Below are 21,737 nucleotides of genomic sequence, written 5' to 3'. Positions count from 1 at the left end.
TCAGTTTGAGGAGTGTGCATAGCGCAGTGCGAGTGTGTGCGTTGATGTAAAGGTGTGTGTGCAGCCGTTAATCTTTAATCAAACGCTTTTACATGAATCCAGATCTTATTGTTTGTGCTACATGTCACCCCAGTGGGAGTATCTGGTTTGTCAGCAGTCGCTTGTCTTGTCCTTGTCTGTCCTGAAAGTTAATCTGATGCTAGAGAAGTAAAGTCTACTTCTGTTCCCAGAGCTGATAGACCTTCTGCTGCGACACATACACACCAAGCTCCATACTCCCCTTTGTACTGACGCAGCCAGCAAAAAGAATCCCGGTGAATCTTTTGGTGTTTAAAAGCGTCTTGGAATTATGAGCGCTGCAGTCCCACCCGATCACAGCTGTCTCCTGTGATGATACAGAGTCCAAATTTCATTTTTCCAGCTTCCTCTCCACAAAACTAATAAATAAACATACCTGCCAAGAATATTTCCTCAGGGTACACTATTTATATGCAATGTTAAAACTAGGCCACACAACCTTTTTTTTCCTTTATTTACATCAGACGTAATTTTACACTACTTACTTTGATTTTGTTAGCTACCAGAGAGGTTACTTAAAACCTTTAAAAATCCAAAAATATCAACTTCTTCTCTCAGAGGTTTTGTCTATATACTAATTATTTTTGACTCTCTTATTACTTTTTAAGCCAAGCAGCAGATGCTTTCATCTATTAGACTGGCACCACAGATTGTAGGTTGGTGGGATTCGGAGCCAGATATTTCACATTAAGAACTGAGAAGATAAATATGTCCTAAAAATGTCAGTTAGTTTTGCTTTTACTATCAAACCAAAGCCACCATCTTTTCTCCCAAAGAGAGTAAAGTGTAGTTCTGGCAACTGTGGCCCAAGACGATGGAGTTGGAGGGACAAGTCTCAAGACATCAAGGACGACTACAAAAGGGAGCTAACCAGCTCGCCTCAAGGGAAACACAAGACAGGACAGACAGCAACTATCTGCTTAGCCTTAGAGCTAGCTTTCGGAATAAAGAGGTATCCACACTGGAGGTGACTAGCAGCAACGTTGGGACTAATGACCACAAAAATACGTCATTCAGTGATTTCAGATGATTTCAAAGTTTCTCTGCTTCAAGGTGAGTGATTGAAGCAACATCCAGGGAGAAGTTGTTTGATGAATTGCAAAATACCTTTTAGATTTAACCGGTTTTCTTAATATAAATGTAACACTTGAGGTTTTAAACCATGTTTCTAAAGACTGAATATGATGTGGCAGCGAAATCCAGTATCATATTGTAACTCCTGTATTTCTTGCTAAACAATGAATGACAGGCAGGACTGCCAGCAGCTGATAGACAACAGTGTATACATTAATTACAAGCTCCCTTGCTTCTATATCATAATCAGCATGATATAATGTGCTGTTGTTAGGTCTCTAATAGAGAAAAACAACATAGAAGATTCTACAATGCTTTACTTATACTGGTGATGTCAACAATTCCTGCTGGGAGGTCCTGTCTGCAATACAATTTCCAAACTTCATTTGTTTCAGTGAGCACTTTAAAGTTTATTGATTTGGATTAAATAGACCCACAATAGCTCTTGGCTAGCACAAGGCCAGCATCGGGGGTATTCACTGAGATTCAGGAGTGGAAGAGAAGCTGAGCCAGTTGCTTCCCTGAGTCCCTTATAGCCATTACACATGGCAATAAACCCGGCCAAGTGAAAAAAAAAAAAAAAAAAGCCCGTGTGGAGCTTTTTCCCAAGCACTAAGCTAGCTGACAGGCCACACAGCGCCAGCTCCTCCTCATCCCCCTTTTCTTTCCTTCTCGCCTGCCCGGCTCCATCTCCCTGTACCTTCCAGTCCTTTTCATCTCCATCTCTTTCTCAGCTTCCCTCCTTTGCCTCCTCTTCATTTTCTTTGTCTTGTCAAAGGGTTTCAAGCTCAATAAAATACTATCTGTCAGCGTGCGATGGAGTAGGTGTATTCGACACGATATTGACACAACCTTGACACGACGTGGGCCGAGCATTGAGGTAACAGGGAGGTAGGGAGCTTCGGCAGCAAATAACCGACAGGCCCACAGAGAGACAGAGTGATGGAAAGAGACAAGAGATTGAGTCTCTATAGTAATGTTGAAATAAAGTTGCTTTGACAGTACTGTTGATCCTTTCCTGCAGAAAATTCTATTTGGTTCGGTGCTGGGCTCCTTTCTACTGCACCCAGCCGTACTGTGCTAGTTTATACCCTGACATGCTAGTACGTGCGGTTTTTTACATCAGGCCTTCCTGTTTTGTCGTTTTATTTCGTGTATTTTCACTGCTGAGTTCTGCTCCATCCTTCTGCACCTCCATGTTTTTCTTTTCATTCTCCTCTCATCATTTTTCAATACGACTACTCGGTCTTGTCCATGTGCCACCTAATTCCTTTCAAAATCCTCTTAAGAAGTAATTTGTGCTCAACACATAAGGATGTAAAAATGGTGAAATAAATCATATAATGGATGCTGCCCTGCATATTTTCCATCGCTGATTGCTTACAGTCCCCTTGTCTCTTTGTATTTCAACAATTTGGAGATTTGTCTGGATGAATGTGTTATTGTACGGCACACTGGATATTACACTTTGGCCATAGTGAAAATCCACCAGGAAAAGGATGGATTTAGCACAAAAATATCTCCCTGGATGCTCCTAATTATACGAAAAAAGATGAAACGTGCCAAGTCGGTGTCCTTGCATGGCGCTGTTTTCCAAAGCGAAGGATTGCGAGCGAGTAGGGTGGGGGTGTTTTAGAGCAAATGCATACGTGTGAGTGCATGGGAGCTGACATAGAGAGATGTTGCATTGCCTACAGGCCAGCGTCTGTTAGAGGAGTTATAACCAGAGTGGAAACGCCACATAATACAGAGAGACAGAGCGAGGAGGGGGGTGAGTAACAGGCAAAAAAGAGGAGCAAATTGAAAAAAAAAACACATCGATGCAGACAAAAAACAGTGTGAAGACAAAAGCTCGTCTCTATCTCACGCAGACAACGACGAAATCTTATTACTCCTTCACCCCATCTACCATCTTGCCATCCAGGAGAGAGCATCGTGAACGTTTTTGGACGTCTCTGCGTGATAAAGCTGCGCCAACATAAAGAATCGAGAGCAGGTTCCTCCGATGCCTCCGTCACTAACTAATGCCCCTCTGGTGTCGTTTTTTTTCTCTTTTTCTCATCCGCATCAGCCTCTCCTCTACGCTTATAATAATTCATCAACATTCTGGTAAAATTACTCGAAGACCTCGACCACTAAAAAATAGTCTCTGCCAGGCAAAAAAATACATTTTCCTCTGGAATACTCTGTGACATCAAAGCCATTTTCAGCCATTACTGTAAGCAACATGTTCAATTAAGAGACATTAATTAAGAGCTGATTCAGTGAGCCGTGCTCACTCATGCAGCCGGTGGAGAACAACTTTCTGCAGAGCCACCGCTATGGCTGTTTATCAAAAGCCTAATGCAATGTCGTTGTTTTGCTTTGAGCAGACGGCGTTCAGCCGGGACAATAAATTTAACAGATAAACTTTTACAAGCATTTGGTGCTCAGCACATTGTAAACTCAAATATTCCATGTATTTAAACAGATTAACCAGAATAAACTTGAGATTTTTAAACATATAAAATGATAGTATTACTTATTCCTTCTAAGGGTTCCTGTGCAACATTTTTACTTTTGAATGAATAAGATTATGTTTGATTAACATAATTGTTTTGCTGAGCACTTTAACATTAATGTGAGTCTGAACTAAGTATATCAGTGGCATTGGTGTGTTTAGTTAATTTTTATGGAGCATTTATGGACCAAGAAAGACACGAAGAATTTGACAGCCAAAAGAGGCCTGTTTGGTTTTTTGTTTGGTTTTTATTTCTTTTAACGGTGTAGAGTTGTGAACTATGGAAGCTCCAGGTGAAGTAGCAAAGTTTACACATGAGCTAAATAACTTTTATGTAATCTTCAAACTGTAACATTGTGGGTTCGGTGGGTTATTAGCAATCACTCTGTTAGTGCATATACTGGTAGAGATGCTAGGATGAAGCTTAAAATAAAGGCCTAGAAATCTAAAGGTCAGTCTGTTCCACTGACGCCAAACAAGGGTGAGCAAGACCAATGTAACAAGTAAAAATTCAATTAAATCTTCATAACTGTGCAAAAAACAAATAACGTAATTTTAAAGGTTAATGAAAAACGTAGTAGTAGAACACAGCAAAAGAAATTCGAGATCTTCTTTTAAATAAAGCTTAAAATAAATTGTCATATTATTCGGTACTGCATTGCTTGTGTGCAGTCTAATAATTAAAGTCAATAAATGCACATGTTTGGTTAAGTTTTTTAAAAATGATTATTTTTTAATTCTGTTAAGCATATCCCACGGGAGAGGTGAATGGAAACTGTAAAAATATTATATAATGACCTAATTTAACTGTAATCTAAAGTATTACGCAATCGTGTAATTGAAGCGGACAACATTTAACTTCTAAAATTATCAAATAAATATTTTAACGGATCGCTTACCTTACTTTTCAGTAACTGAATTTACTCATTTGGGTCTACAGTGCAGTAATTATCGTCCATTCCAGTTTTTTTCATATCTATGATGTGATTTATTTTTATTTGTACACTGATATTTGGAACGATACAAACACAGAACATCTTTTTTACTTTAACCTGAAAATATGTTGAAATTCAGAATCATTTGTGCAATAAAAGTGTTTTTATGACTGTATTATAGTCAAAGCAACTTTATTTCAACATTTTTATTGTAGACCGCAGACAATGTAGAAACAGTTATTTAATAAGAACTTCACTTTTTTCTCTGTATTGTCGATTTGTGTAATATTCCTGCTGTGAGCTTTTCCTGCTTAGTTAGTGGCGTGTTTATAATCTAAAGAGGCGTTTCATTACAGACACAAGTAGAGCCAACACAGAGTAAATATTTGTTTTGTTTAGCAGGTGGATAAAATTAATGAATACATTTGTTGCTTAATATTCTTAACAAGATTATTATATGTCAGCATTGTACTTACCACACATGCTTTCGTTGAAAAATAACACCTAATGCAAGTTTAATCCAGATGCTTTTTTTAAAAAATCAGACCTCATCATGGCTCATTTTGTTTAGCTGATGCTAACTTATACATATATTATTCCAAATCAGACTTAAAAGTGTCACATGTGCATGTACTCACATAAACTTAAATTACAGTGCCATAAAAATGTTTACCCTCTGATGTCTTTAGTTTTTTGCATATTTGTCACACTTAAACGTTTCAGATCATCAAGCAAATTTTCAATTATTAAAGAAAGATAGCCTGATTAAATACAAAATGCAAATTTTACATGATGATTACATTTATTAAGGGGAAAACAAGCTATCCAAGTCTACTTGGCCTTGTGTGAAAAATTGTGTAATTTCTGTCTAATTGCCCCCTAAACCTAATAACTAATTGTGCCACCCTTGGCAGAAAAACTGTAATCAAGCGTTTGTGATAACTCGAAATGAGGCTTTCATGTCGACGTGGAGGAATTTTGGCCCACCCTTCTTTGCAGAACTATTTATTCAACCACACATGGACGGCCTGTTTAAAGTCACGCCAAAGCATCTTACTCTGATTTAAGTCTGAACTTTGATTGGGCCGCTTCGAAAAACCTTGCTGGTGTTTCACATAATTGTCCTGCTTCATAACCCAAGAGCGTTTGGCTTCAGGGTATCAAACGATGGCGGGGCATTCTCCTTCAGGATTTTCTGGTAGAGAGCAGAATTCATGGTTTTATCACTTACGGCAAGTCGTTTGAGTCCTGAAGCAGCAAAGCAGCCCCAGACCATCACAGGACCACGACCATGTCTGACTGTTGGTATAATGTTCTTTTGATGAATCAGATGTGACGGGACTCAAACCTTCCACAATGTTCACGTCTTATCTCTTCCAACACGTTCTCATCCCAAAGCATAACATATTATGCCACGTGTAAACACGTCTCTATGTTACGGGTTCGGAAACGTCAGGAAACATGAGAACCGTTTGGAATGAATCTACACATGTACATTTCGTTTTTTAAAATTTTCGTTTAACACTATCTAACACGATTAAGGTTGTGGTTAAGGTTAGGGTTAGGGCTGGGATACATGGCTGGAACGTGTGTTACCGCCGGGAGCGTCATTCTATTGGATTCCATCCATAATCCATATCATAGGGATGCGGAAGGGTACCTTTCGTGTTCCTATGGGACGCCTCGGGACGTGACAAATCGTCGGTATGAGAAAGGTCTGTCTCTTCAGTCCACAGACTTTTTTCCCCCAGTCTTGGGGATGACTGACAAGCTTTTTTTCTTTTTGGTTAGCAGTGGTTTCGCCTTTTTACGATTACTTTTACACATAGAATAGAATAGAATAGAATTCAACTTTATTGTCATTGCACATGCACAGGTACAGGGCAACGAAATGCAGTTTGCATCCATCCAGAAAGTGCTTTAGCCGTGATAGTGCCAGTTAGGAATGGGTAACTTATTTACCTAAATAAATACACTCATCATTTCAAACTTTCATTTTATATTCAGTCTTTTTTGACTTTAAAAATTTGTCTGATGATCTGAAACATGAATGAGGATATACTTTTTCACGGCACAGGCGGCCGTGTGTGCTTGACATGCATGTTTGGCTATATCCTCTAACAGATGTTATGATACAAATGCATTTGAAGGCCGATGACTTCTCTTAATATCTATGTCTGTTTTATGCTCTGTGCAAAGATGCAGATGAGCCACTTAAGGAGACAGCGTCTGTTAAAATATCTCAAGAATATTTAGAATATAATTGGGACTATATTACCTGCGTAATGTGGGCAAGTCACAAAATTATTACCTGTTACATCCCACCTCATAAGCCGCAGCATGAAATAATTATTACAAATGCAGCAAAGGCTAACAGAATAATTGCAGCAAATATGAACCTTTGATCACTTTGTTTGATTAATGACACTATTACACTGTAATTTAAGCAGACGGAAGGTTCATATTCGTGCGCTTAATAATCATGAAGAAAATTGACTGCATTATTGGAAAAGGCTTCCATTAAGTCCACTATATAATTTACATAGATAATGTCTGAAAAAAAGACATTTTGCTCTTGAAAGGAAGCTAATCCTTACTTATTAAAGTAATAAAAAAATTCAAAACAGCAATACTTATGATTTTTTTAATTTTTCAGTTTTTCTTTGGTGTTGTGGCTGAGTGAAAAGTATTTTTCTACAGTTTAACTGTATCCTTCATAAAATGTCTCGTTCCTTTTTTAATATGCTCATGTTTTTTTTAGCTGGACAAAAAAAATCTAAAAGAAGGAGCAACTGATTTATGTTAGGGAGATTAAAAAGAAGTTATTCCAGCAGGAATAAACATTAATGTGTCTCCTTCACGGCAGAAAGCACTGCCTACTTTGGTCTAGGTACTTTGTAGCAGCACAATGCCAGAAAACTGAAAATAAAAAGCAGAATGTTGGTGCTTCTTGATTTGTTTTTTAGTTTTTGGTGTCACCAGATGTGTCAAAGATCGCTTTTCATTTTCAAAGCTGTAGCAAAACGATTATGTCATCCAGTGAGTCTGGTGGATTATACACTAATGTTTAATGAGAGAAATCATCGTAAAATCAGCGCTTGGGGTTTTCATTAGTGCTTTTACATTTTTAACTGATTTTGGACTTAACAGTGAACATGGTGCTGAAATGAAAGATGATAGCTATCATGATATCATATTAGGATATTCTTATGTTTTCAAGTAATGTAGCTGTAACTGCTAACTGCTTGCGTGAATCAAACCATCTTTTTATTCACAGCTATATAAATGGTGAGCCGAAGCGTTTTCTGTGAGGTTAGTTTTGGTGGGATATTTCCTTTAAGTGGCAGGTCTTATTTTATGGGGTTTGGTCTTTTTTTGTATCCCTCTGTGCAAGTGAGACTGTGTGTGTGTGTGTGTGTGTGTGTGTGTGTGTGAGTGTGTAATTGTGTGAGTGTGTCACAGAGAGGTGACATTGTTCCTGGCAGAAATATGTTCCAGGTTTGGGGCTCAGGTGGCTCTGGTTTGTCTCTGATCAGTGCTGACACACAGGACAGCACAGTAACACACAACTGCTGTCTCTTTCTTGATTTAGCACAATCTCACTGTGGTTTGTAATTCCCTCCCCTCTCTCTCTCTCCAAACACACAAGCAGCTCTAAGCTCTATCAATCTTTCGGAACATTGATCGCGAACAGCACGGAGGCCCGATAGCCTTTGCTTTCTCACACCTGATGCAAAAAGCAGGGGTTGGCTTTCTTTGAAGCTGTCTGCACTGGTCAAGGATGCATCTTGAGTGTACTCATAGTAAGCACTGTTTTACTTGAAAAGGCCTGCTTGTGAATACACGGCCAGGAACATCCCGCTTCAAAGCATGCACATTTGAAAAGGCTGTTGAAACGCTGCTGAAAGAATGAGGACAAAATGGTGGCTAAAACAGATGAACTCACTGTGCGGGCTGTGGCTGTTATCAGACAAAAGCTGCCCAAGGATTTGCCAGGTTTCTTCACTTAAGGGGCCACGGTGGCTTAGGTGGAGAGACATACTTCAACTAGCTGTCTTTTATCTACACAGGGAGCAGGTGCTCAAGTACGGAGCCTGATGTATTGGAACCGCATGTTTCTACAAACCAAACAGAGATGACCTCTCATATTCTTAAGTTAAACCAAGGCCATCTGAGGTTCTCAAAAGAGAGGGCCGAGGAAGCAGGTTGCAGCTGACCACCACTAAATCCTGCATACCGATCCCTCACAATTAACCAGCCAGAAATTGATTACCTATTATCATAAGCATTGCATCTAATCAGACACTTAACCTGGATGGTATTATTGTGGCCTTGTACTAAAGTGAGGAACCTTGAAGTCATGTTGGCACTTCTTTTATCTACTTAACACTGCCAAAATTAGTGACATCCTATCAGTGATGCTTGAAGAATTACTCCATGTATTTGTTACGTCTATGCTGGACTGCTAGAGTTCCTTATTATCCTTATAGAGTTATCCTTATTATAAGGTTGTCCCTGAAACGCCTTCAGTCAATCCAAAGAGCACCACAGAGAGAGGCCTAAATGGGACTAGTAAGAAAGATCATTCTTGTTTCATTTCAGGATCTCCGTTAAATCCAGAACTGAATTTAAAATCCTCTCTATCTACAAAGACTTGAATGATCAGGCCCTATTATGCCATTTAAGGTTTACTTGTTGTTCCTAGAGTTTCTAAAAGTAGAATGGGAGGCAGAGCCTTCAGCTTTCAGGCTCCTCTTCTGTGGCACCAGCTCCCAGTTTGAATTGGGAAGACAGATACCATCTCTAGTTTTAAGATTAGGCTTAAAACATTCATTTTTGATGAAGATGGATTAAGATTAGGGTTTGATCTGGTGACCCTGAATTACTCTTTAGCTATGTTGCAAAGGCTCAGGCTCCTGGGGGACCAGGAGCACTGCTTCGTCTTCCTCTGTTTTTACTCCCTATGTGATCACATGCTACTATTAAATTTTATCTGCTATATCTCATAGTTTGTGTTTTGTTCTAAAGGTTGTCCGGGGTCTCTCTGTGCTCCTATTTTCTGTCTTCTATCTGCTGTCACATCTGCCTTCCCTGAACCTTATTCTACCCTACTGCATACTGCTGGCTACACAAAGGTATTTGGTTTTAAGGTAGGATGATTGACTTTTTGCAGTCTAATGCTTCCGAGAGGTTTTGGATGGTAGGTACTGTGTGGGGAATCCATTTGGTCAGCTGTAGCGTGGTGGTGAATTTGGATAGAGCTACATGCTCAGGAACAACTGCAGTGGTTATAGTCGACTCACTGGTGTAACCAGTTGCCTGACACCTCTGATTCAGAGTGTGTAGGTTACCCCTCACAATTAACTGCCTAAAGACCAGGGTTGAGTTAGTGAGTAGTGGGACTGTTCTTCAGTTTTCCATTCTTGTAGAACTTGTTATAGGACCACTGTTTGACCTTTGTGTTGAGACTACAGGTCGCCTTTGGTTAGGGTCATTTGCTACTTAGCTATTTAGTTGAGTAGTAAGTTAGTTTAAATAATGCATTGGGTTCATGGCTGTTGTGCTCTGGAGGAAGTGAGGTGTAACCATGTAGAGGCAGCTGCCGTCCGGTTAAGGTGCCTTGCATATAACGGTTCATTTTGCTTGTTTTTTTTTTGTTCATCCTCTGGCGTGTCATCCCATCGCAAATATGATCCACTCTGCTGCTTGATCCTTCAACTTTAAAGTTTTGGTTTTTTTGGTTAAAATTTTGTGGAAATCTTTTTTTGTTGTTCTTTTTGTCTGAATTTTGAGCTCGTTCATGACAGTGTCTCTGAATCATTTCCAGTAGAAGGATGCTCGAACAACTGGCCATTATTATGTCGTACATCTATTACAGTATTTTTAGATAATAGTAGCAGTCAATCTTTCACTGTGCATTGTTCCCCGGTAATGCACTTTTCTCGAAAATAAACAGCTACTCAGTAAAACGCTGCTTTCTATCAGATGTTGAAAGTGCCAAGAAATTCTTTTTACTTTTTTTTTTAAACATGTGAATTGGATTTTACTGCTTTTAAGCTAACTACCAACCAGAGCACCAGTTTAAATTTAATTTCACATGTCAGGTTTTGAAAGCTCATTCTGATTTATGTTTTAAATATATTGAAACATCCACTCCTGTTTTCAAAACAAAAATGCTTCAACAATAAAGCATTAAAAAATCACTATTGCACAAAATTTAAATGCATTATTAAAATGACTTCTTCCTCCTTCACTGATCGTAAAGGCACGTAATGTCTAAAATGTTTACTGGATGCGTTTTCATCCACATAGGGTTTTCTTTGTATGTGGACTGCATATTTCAAGTATGTTGCATAAGCAATCATGACTGGCCTCCAAACTACTTTAAAATGAATCTTGTGTGTTCATGTCAAACCTTTTAAAGGTTTCTCCCTTCGGCAGATGAATGAAAAAACTCTGCACATACACCGTTCTGAACTGTGAAGGTCAAATATCCAAGGGAATAAACAGCAAGCCAAACATGTCTTTGAGTGAAGAGCGGATTTATGTAAGTCTCTTTTCTTTGGATAAAATATTGGAAAAACAACACATTTTAGTCACGGCAGTTATAATCAAAAGAAGACTGATACGTCCAGCATCAGTTATTCATGTCTAATGACACAGCTCTGTCCTACATGAGGCATCAGCACGGATCAGTGATAACAGACACTGAATAAGTTAGATACAGCGTGGAAAGTGGAGGTGGGTTGCAAAGCGGTTTGCAGATGTACTTTTAAGCAGGCTAAACAAGCTTGTAGAGCGTTCCCTGTGTGAGACAGCAGACTGGATGTATAGAAGCGTGTCAGCAGAATCATCAGCTGATGTGGGCTAGCAATGAGATGGTAGCTGAGGTTGACTTTTTGACCTGCCCGAAATAAGCCTATGCTTGATTACAATTTATTGGAGTGATTTGGTATTTTTTCAAATAGAATAATAATCAGGGTTGCTGTAGAAGATTTTTGAAACATTTTGAAACCATATGCACCTTAGATATGTTATGAAGAAGACTATAATTGAATAAAATATGTGCACAAAGAAAATGCTTTATAAGCTGATCTTTATTAGGGGGATTTGGATTTAAATTAAACACTTCTAAATGTCTGGCTGTGGCCCAGGTTACCAGTGTAACTAAAAGGCTGCCAGTATTCTTCGCAGCTATGTGCATGGATATTGCCAAGCAAAGAAGATTATAAAGAGCATGTTTTTTTTCTTTTTGTTTGTTGTTTTTTTAGGCAAGTTTTCTGAATGTGTATTTTAGTGTGGGGACAGGTTAGTGGGGTTTTTTTCGGTGATAAACTCCGTTTTAGGAGTTTAGCGATGCTAAATTACTGCATAGGGATTAGCAGTTCCCAAATCAAATGAGGTTAATTGCACATTGCGACAGAGGGATGAGAGACGTATTTAGAGGATGGTGGGGAAGGGGGAGGAGGGGCGTCTCAACTGGCCTCGACTGTGTTCCTGACTGTGGCAGCTCAAACAAAAAGTTGTGTCTGTGTTTGATCACCAAGAAAATCCTCCTGTGTCAAACTTCCTCCGACTCCCAACTTCAAAAAAAAAAAAAAGACCCCAAATCAAAGAGCAAGAAAAAAATCCACCGCACAACCCTCAAAATAGCATAAAGAGAAATATGTATCAAAATATCATCAGTCATCTTTCTCCAAGAAACAAGTCCAAAAGAATAAGGAATGATTGTGTGTGTGTGTGTGTGGGAGGGGGAGGGGCGGCAGATGAAAGTGCAGATAAAATCACCTCCGTGGTATCAGTGCTGCAGGTAGGAGATAAATTAAAAGCAGGCTGAGAGTTCTCTGCCCTTATTCCAACAGCTTATTAGACCTAAATCTTCCAAAGCGGGGCATGAGTGTCCTTGCATGTCCCCGCCCTCCTTTTCCTTTTTTTCCCTAACTTGATTTGATGTTATCATCACTGACTTGGAATAGAGCTAGCTTAATATTTGTGTAGCTCCTTATTCATCAGCAATTTGATCCTTCAGCCGGAGGTTGAGGCGCAATAATAATGCACCTCATTGTGTAAGCAGGTCTCAATAGGTGCTTTGTTGCTCAAAATCCTGACAACAATTTGGTTTCGGGGACAATGCCGTTCAGCTGGCCAATGTATTTTCAAGGGCACGGTGTTGATGGTGGTAGCCGAGGCCGGCTATTATTTGAGAGCAAGAAAAAGACCTCTGGAAAACAGTGGAGATGGCTTAATAATGGGTATCTGGGTTCCATTAGCCAGCCGTTATGATCGTCCAAGGTTACATGAGGCTAATGATTTGCATATGAAAGACAGCTTTTTAATTGCAGCGGTCAGCACATACACTTACACCAACACATCGGTATGCATCTGATATTCCAAAGTCCCACCTAGAAGATGTTTCACCTGTGTGTGCGTGTGTGTGTGTGTGTGTGTACACATCCCCCAAAAAGACTTCAAAACAAGAAAAAAGGAAAAACATGCAACAAAAATACCTTCGTCTCGAGGCTTGTTCATTGAAGATTCATCGTGTTTTTTTGTGAGCGGACCTAGGGTTAAGAAAAAAAGGGGGGAAAAAGAGAAAAGAGAAAATTTCAAAAAAGATTACTGGCAAAAACCGAAAAAAAGAATATCAAAAAAAGAAAAGAAGCAAGAGCAAAAAGGACAAATCAGCAAGAGTTCACGTTTGCTTATTGTATGTGTGTGTGTGTGTGTGTGTTTTTCCTTTAAAAAGAGTACCAAAAACAAAAGGCATCACAGACACAGATTTATCACAAGAAAAGACACAAGATCAAAGAAAACTGGTTCGGATTTCCTTTTCCCCCCCTGCAGAAGAAAATGCTGCCACTGTTTCTGGGCCCCTGGTTTCTCTCTCTCCTTTAAACCCTTTTTGTTCCTGAGTCTAACTTGTATTGTTTTTGTTGGGAGCTGGGTGGGTGGAAGGGAAAGGAGGTGGAAGGTCGGGGTTGGGGGTGGAGGAAGAGGGGGGAAAAAGGTAATGTGGATTAATAAGACCTCGGTGGTTTGAAGAACAGGACCCAGCCCTTTCCTCCAAGCAGAAAAAAAGAAGAAAACACCTACAGGACGGACGGCAGGTTTGGGTCCTGATGCTCAAACCTCAAAATGTTAACGCTGAGCCTTTAAGCGGCGAGAGCACCCCGAAAATCTCCACGGGCTGCTGCACAACATTAGTCAATTAGATCTTTTTAGAAAGACACACAAAGACACCTTTAATTAGACAGCAGGAGACAATGACCCTGGAATGTTAAAAGGCATGTTAAACATGTTTCAGATAAAACAGGGAACAGGTGCTTTAGCGTTTTGGAGGGTTTTTGTGAGCGCATGTGTGTGTGCATGTGTGTGCATTATTTAGTGGGTAAACCACAGCGTCATTCCCCAGGCGGGTAAATAATTACATAACACAACAGCAGTGTGTCAATTTGAAATGACAAGTAAGCGTGGTACTAATTGCGCGGAGGAAAGCAGGTAAAAGGTGAATGTAATTTGATCCCCATCTACCCACGGGCTGTTTTTTCTTTCTTTTTTTGTAAATTAAATGAGCAGCAAAGAGAAATGCAAGAATGCAAGAAGATGGACAAAGAGAGAGATCTGCACAGAGAGAAATCAAAGAGAGAAAAAACAGACCCTTCTCATTCGTTGATGGAGCCTCAAAGTGACATCAAGTCTTTTTCTTCATCAACACAAAGTGAGAACTTTACAAAAAGCAACTCTGTAGATCACGTTGGCTTTATCCTCCACCCACCTGTCAGGTTTCTGAATGCTTCGGTCACGTCCAGCTCAGATCTCACAGGAAAAAAAAAGAAAGAAGACAAATGCTTTTTCTAGTTCCAGCAAATACTACGTGTGCATATGGTTCGCCTCGTCTTTCAGAAGGTGAGCGTTTGTAGAAAATACTCTTCACCTCGGCGCTCGGAAAAGTAAGTACTACAGCAAGATACTCCCTCACCTTTCATCACTTTGGCTTTCATCTGATAAATCCACTTTTTGAACTTGAGGTTTGGCAGAGGACCTTTTTTTCTGAAGGATTTGTGGGGAAAAAAAGAACTTATATAACAACACTGACTTACTGAGAGTATCTGAAATTCATCAGGGGGAAAATATTGCCAGCGCACAAACTACAAGGTGAATGCTGAATGTCAATTATCTGGTAACAACCGGGCAGATATAAATGACTAAAGTCTAAGGAACACTTCACCTCCAAAAAGGAGATTTCAAAATAAAAGTATTTATGAAACTATTATAACAACTTTTAGAGCTGAGTAACACAGTTTATGGTTGGAACTATGAAGAAAACAGTGCCGGTTAAAAAAGATATCCGGTCTTTAAGTCTGACATCATTAGCCAAAGTCAAACGAACACTGTGGCATCACTGAGAGTTAAAAACTTATCTAAAACTAATCTAAATTATTTCATCTGTAATAAAATGATCAGCATGGCTGCTCTACCAGGTGTAACAATTAACTTTAACATCCAGGCATCCATGAAAACAGAATGTATTAAATTTAACAGAGTTAGAAGCTAGCAGGGTGTTAGCTCGCTAGTTTCCACCTAAACATGATATAGCATGTTCTGACTGAGAGATTTCTGAAAAAATTAAAACGTACAGCTCTGCTATCACTTCCGACATAAATCATCACAGAAAACTAAACAGCAGTGACTTTTGTAAGGTTACTGAAGTGTGCTGTGTGGTATATAATGATGTGCTACGTGGTGGCTAGCTACACACCTATGGTTAGCATAATATAAACACAGTGAAGCTGGAGGATGAACGCTAACTTTTTTCCACTTGTTAAAAGTTAACGTGAGGGTTCCTGAAGGATAGGGACAAATGCAGGATGCTGTAAATGGACCAAACTTCAGCCAGGAGAACAACTGAGATAATCCATCCGCAATTCAAGTTTAGTCAGTAATATACTGCTGCATGGGCTGAGCTGTAGTTACATCGTAAGGTTTTAAAAGCTTTAAAGTGAAATGAAAAACCAAGAGAGTCCGACAGTGATCACTGACTCATTTTAGGGGCTTGTTCAGATAAGGAGAACAAGATACAAAGCATTAAAACATGTTAAAAACACAACAGCCTTAATAAACGAAGAGTGGTTTGGGCACAGAAGCAGGGTTCATGCGTCATCACTTAAAGACCGAATAGAGAGCAAGTTACAGCATTACAAAAAGATAAAGAGCTCATCCTCCCTGTTATTATAAATATGTATCTCATATTTTTGATTTTTTTACTTTAACACTTGGCTGACTTGTGCTTCTTTAAACCTGTACAGCCCGAACCGTTAAATAATTACCAGAAAATTCAATTGTTTTGAAAATGAAGTGGGGTTTTTCTAACTTCAGACAATAAAAAAAATTTAATATCACTTTACATATGAGTTTTAATTTGTGTCACTTTTCAGTAGTTTGCTCACAGTAGCACTTTGTGTGTCTGAGAGTACACATCAGGATTTTCTGGACAAGAAAAATCACACGGGAGATGTAGAGGCTTAAAAAACTCATGTATCAAATATGACATGCTTTCCATTACAAGGTTAAAGGTGTTTCAATCCAGAATGTGTTACATTGCACCAGATTTATAGGCATAAGGTCAGAGGTGATGGTATACATCACAAGTGTCAAATTCAGTTTCAACAGCAGCTACGCTGGAGCAATCATATCAAGAGCTCAGAGCATACAGTTTAACATGTTTTCATTTTAATCTATGTTTCATAGAGACCTTCCAGTTAAACGCCTCACAAAATACTTTACTAGTCTACAACAGCCCTGTTCACAGCCTCACTTTGATAGTGCGGGGCAATTAATAAAACCAAATATAACCCGATTATAAAGCAATCAAATGAATCTTTATGTGCACATCTGTCTACAAATCTTAGCAAGCCTGCTTCAAAGGCCTGAAAAAGACCAAGGCATCTCACTAGTTGTGTGAGAAATGTCATTTAAAACAAGAAGTCAAAGATCTTAGTTCATGTAATATACATGTCCACACGCTGTAGCTTTCTGCCATGAAATTGGTCACACACAAAAATGACACTTGCCTTCACAGCTCCATCACTTTGAGGCTTGGGCTCCAAGCACAGACTATTGTGCTGTAATTGCGCGTCTCTCTTTTATTTCTTTGACTTTGTGAAGCCTCTGTTCCTCGTCTATGGCCCCAAATCTTTACTAGTGTGTGGATTTCAAACAGCACAATAACAATGCGAGTTATGTTGTTTGAGGACAGAAACTGTTTGCACCAACCCAACATCAGTTTTCATTTTCGCTGTATTCTCTGTTAGCTGGCCATGAATCGCTGTGGAGACGGTGGTTGGTGTGCTGGTGTGCTAAAAGTGAAATGTGGGCCAGGTTCAAACTTACAAAGGGCCAGATCTGGCCTGTGGGTGTGGATCCTGACACATGATATATAGAACTGTAACACAGAGACGTGGATTTACAATCCGAGCGAGGTTAGGAAAGAAGGATTCATCATGTGGACAACATTATGTGAAAGTTCATGAAAGTCCTCCAGCAGCTAATGCTGAGCTTATCTGACATATAAAGCCTTACAACCTCCACACTGGTGCAGTACCATTCCACCACACAGAGTACAGTGGAGGTAGTATTTAAGACCTATGTTAATATTATAGTGAAACAGTGAACATGTTAGTGTTGCTGACTTTGTCAGACACAAACGTGGAATTCCTTCTTAAACACAATTTAAGTAAAATACAAACTGCTTTCTTGTTTTGAGTTAATTATTAGAAAAGACCTGACAGATGTCTCCAAGCAACAAAAAGAGTTGATGAGTAATTTAATAGAAACTCGAAGACTGATGACCTAAAATCAGAAGGTTACAAGTATTTAATTAGTATCTACCACATGGAAGCTGATTTTTAAAACATTTCCACTTATATTTAAAAACCTGAGGGTGAAAACGTAAAACATCTTCTGTTTAAGAACAGATTTTCCTTTGGGTACAACAAAAACTCCTGGGAGCTGACAGTCATCAGCTAGATCCTTGAGAATGGAAACTCTTTAGTGGAAACAACATCAGTGAAGACCTGAGTAAACTCCATCCTTTTGTTGACACACGTGGATTTTTTTTCCCTTACTGAAACACACGAGAGTAAAACTAAGCCCCTGACTGACCACTTCATTGATGAAGTTCAATATTAGCTGTGGGCATCACAAAAAACCAACCAATCGCACGTCTGTCATTGACGCACATCAAAACGACGTCCCGAAAAGCTGTGAAAAAAGTTTAAATGCTGAACTGCTTATCAAAGAAACGGGAGCGAGCGGGGTTTTTTGGGTTTGGTTGGGGGGCTGTGACAAAATGGGAAAAGTAAAATCAAGCAACCATTACCAGCAACATGCTGAGGAAAAGTGTAAAAGTGTAGCTTGATTGACATCTTTTTGCAATGAGTGGGCGAGGAGCTGAGCACTGAGAATCAAGCTATTGGGGGGAGAAATAACTGGTCTTCCTGACGTTTTGAGGCCTTTTTTTCCTCCCCACAATCAAAAGAACTGCAGTGATGGGCGTGTGAGCAATTTCCTGGAGAATCAAACCCTAACTCCATCAACCCCATTTACCCCCCGCATGCACTGACTGTACCTGTAGAGGCTAAAAATACCAGCACATGTCATTAAAGTACACCAAAAACAGACAGCAGGGATTAACACTGCACAGACTAGTTCAACCCCAGGACTGAAACAAAGACATCTGCTAACTCTTAGAAATAAAAAAGCCTAATGAGGCTTTTGTGTACACTTCTTCAGATATTAAAATGTATTTTAATCAGGCATGCTACATAAAGCAGTGGCTAAGAATATTTCAGACCTCCAGTTGTTTACACCCTCTCTTTTTACACAGCCCCGTCCTTTTATCCTCCCCTCTGTGAAACTGTTTCCTTCTTCCTCTGCTCGCGTTATTCTGTCTGGATCGTTGGTCGACTGCAGCTCGCTTTGAAGCCCATTATGTAAGGTTTCACTTTGGCTCCACTTCTCCCGATGGCCAGACCTCTCCAAAACATGGAAGGTGCATGCAAAATGGACTGTTAGGACACACTTGCAATGGAGGATGTGAGGAGATGCTCACAGATTCATGCACAAGGTGCGCACAGCAAAGAAGATGGGGAAAAAAACCAAAGGTGGTGGAAACGGTACTTATTTGTGTCTTGCATTACTGAACATATTAAATTGTATTTGTGCAGCTGTGTCTGACATTTAGGGAAAAAACAGGTTAAACACAGTATTTTGTTTTTCATTTATTGTCTTTCAATGTGCTCAAAAAACATTTAAATCATTATAGCACACATAGACATGGTCTGCTGAAGTTTAAATGGAGCATCACAATGTGTAACAAAGGTGATTTAAGTGACTTTGAAGGTGGCATGGTTGTTCGTGCCAAACAAACTTTTCTATTTCAGAAACTGCTGATCTGCTGGGATTTTACCCCACAAAAAAACAAACAAACAAAAAAACCTCACATATGACCAAGAGAAAATATCCAGTAAACAGCAGCTCTCTGGTGAAAAAATAGCTTGTTGATGCAAGACTACAGGAAGGCAACAGTAACTCAAATATTGACTTTTGCAGAAGAGCATCTCTGAACAACAACCTTAAAGCTCATGGGCTACAGCAGCAGAAGACCACGCCAGGGCCTAATCGAATCAGCTAAAAACAGTGAACTAAGGGGACAACTCACACGGGCACACAGTGAATACATATAAATATAAATAATATCTGTTTTTACAGGGTAAAGAGCTTTTGATGCAATTACAAGTATCACAGCTGTGATCTCTTTTTCTTTTTGCTCTTTTTCAAAAGGAACATAATTATTAATTAAGCTTTTATTTTGGTTAAACTCCATCTGATGCAATGGGTAACAGAGCCCTGCTCATTGCTTGGATTGGGTTTTTTTAATAATACTATATGTTGCCCTGTTTTTGTACATTCATATCAGTCTGTGTGTACCACACCAGTTGGTGTCATTATGCGATTTGACGCAGACTGAATTCCCAAACACCGGAGAGGCTTATTCCTTTGTGTTTATGGATATGAGTGAAAGTGCGTAAAACTGTTTATGTGCCACTGCACGAGTAAGTACGTGTTGAGTAGCTCATTTAGGCAGCCTGCCGTGATCTACGAGGAAATGTTAGTGTGTCTGACAGCCTCTGAGTGAGCGGCGACCGTGCAAGAGATTACGCGTGTCTGTGTGAGACAGTCGTAAAGACGGGAAGACAGGATCCCACCATTGTCCTCGAGCTAAAGTATAGCAGCAGAAATGAAATGAATACCTCAATCGGATTTGTGAGAGAACAGGTTAGAGATGAGCAACGGGGACGAGTGGGTGAGAGTCGCTCACCCACATTCCCCTATTTCACACCTTGTAAGTCCATGTTCTGGTGCGAGTGCATGCGTGTGCAATAGAGCTGCACAACGGCAAGATGTACAGACAATCAAGCAGCCGGGCAGGCAGACATATAATGCTGCCATTTATCACGCAGCACAGCTCCCTGAGCCGCTAAACTCTGCATGCGTATGAGTAGCGCGTGGGCTGGTCGCACATGAATAGCTGTGACTACATTACAAAACAACTGTGAAGTCCATTTTCGGATGAATGGCAGTTAAAGTCGGAGCCACCGCGAGCTTGGCGGAGCTTCTGTCCTTTCAGGTGATGTTCAAAATTCACACATCAGAAATATTCCGAATGGATTTACACAGCCGTCATCAGTCACCCTGTCAAAAGTAGTTTTCCGGCACTCCCGCGTCATTAAGTCTCAATTCAGTTCTCTCAATTAAATGAGGTGATTTGCATGACTGTTTATCAGACAACACCGGCGCGCGACGCAGAATTCGAAGACGTAAAGCCTTCAAACGAGAGGCACTGTGAAATCACACCGCTCTTTAATGTTGGAGGAGGGCAACAAAATTAAAAATCGATTTAAAACTGGATGACACAGAACAGGACGGGTGCAACAAGGCCCTTTTCCAATCAGATGCTGCAGTGATCTGGCTTTTTTTGATTAAGAAGACTAAAATAAGAGCTACTCTCTTTCTCTTATGTCCATCTCACTTAGCACACAGTAACCTTGCCTGTCGGAGTATTAGGTGAATAATAGGCTTTGTGGGGGATTTTTAAACCAACGGAGAAAGATAGATGAGGCTGTCATGCTGCTGTCCCATGATGCTCAAGGCCACCAGAGGGAAAACCACAGCACACTAAATTTTAGCAGGATGTTGCGCCAGGGTTATGAAAGGTTTTTATTTTTTTGTGAAGTTTCGGCTCTCGCATGCCAAACTGTTTACAAGACATTTGTGCATTTTCCTAAGTTTTAAAAGCAAAACATAAAATAAAAATAAAGAAATAAATGGTAATAGAGATGAAGCTGCATGCATTATTAAAAAAAATTGGTTACATCTCCATATTTTAGAAGTGCTTGATAACTTAGGGATTATGCTGCCCATCTCCTAATTCTGAACGTTCGAATTATTCATAAGACAAGTGCGCACTCAAGTTCTGCTTGCTCTCCATCCTTATTTTGAGCTATGAGAAGTAGATCTGTTGTGCTTGAGCTGGCTTTGGCAGGCTTTAATCTCATTCTGTATTCTTCTCAGGAGAGTATATGCACATAAAAAAGGGGTAAGAGATTTATGCGTGGACGGTTCTGACAGCTTATTATTGTTTACATCTGTATACCACTTGGGTTGTTTCCGAGGCATCAACTGGTCAAAACTGACAGGAAAAAGTAGGACTGGGTGATGTGTTTTGAAATTCATGAAGAAAAAGTGATTCATAAGATGTTCAACGTTAATAAAAATCATTTAAAGTGCACCTAATGTGCTCATTTTATACTTGGACTCAGTTGGAGTAGCTCTGCATGATCCACTGTTCGAAATGATCCATCCTACACTGGGCCTCGGTCCAATCCCTCAGCTCACCCTGTGTCTACAGTAAGCGGCTTTAGCTCCACCCACTTTAAGGCCACATTTCTGTATTAAATATGGGCAGCCACCACTGCAGCAGTACACACACTCACTTATTTAGGTACAGCTCTTCAACTACCCATTAATGCAAATATGTTGAGTTGCATGGCAGCGACATAGTTCATGATTGAGCATGAGAATGGGGAAAA

At 39.8% G+C, this 21,737-nt stretch overlaps 1 protein-coding gene across 1 annotated transcript in view; it reads right to left on the bottom strand.

Annotated features, from left to right (window-relative positions):
- Positions 1 to 21,737, bottom strand: part of nlgn2a (neuroligin 2a) — a 236,883-nt gene that overhangs the window by 101,975 nt on the left and 113,171 nt on the right. The window contains 1 exon segment of the mRNA XM_019349527.2: positions 13,095 to 13,148. Within this exon segment, the coding sequence (XP_019205072.1) occupies positions 13,095 to 13,148 (54 nt within the window).

Source organism: Oreochromis niloticus, linkage group LG3 (genome assembly GCF_001858045.2).
Source record: "Oreochromis niloticus isolate F11D_XX linkage group LG3, O_niloticus_UMD_NMBU, whole genome shotgun sequence".
NCBI classification, from domain to species: domain Eukaryota; kingdom Metazoa; phylum Chordata; class Actinopteri; order Cichliformes; family Cichlidae; genus Oreochromis; species Oreochromis niloticus.
This window is presented reverse-complemented; position numbering and strand designations above follow the sequence as displayed.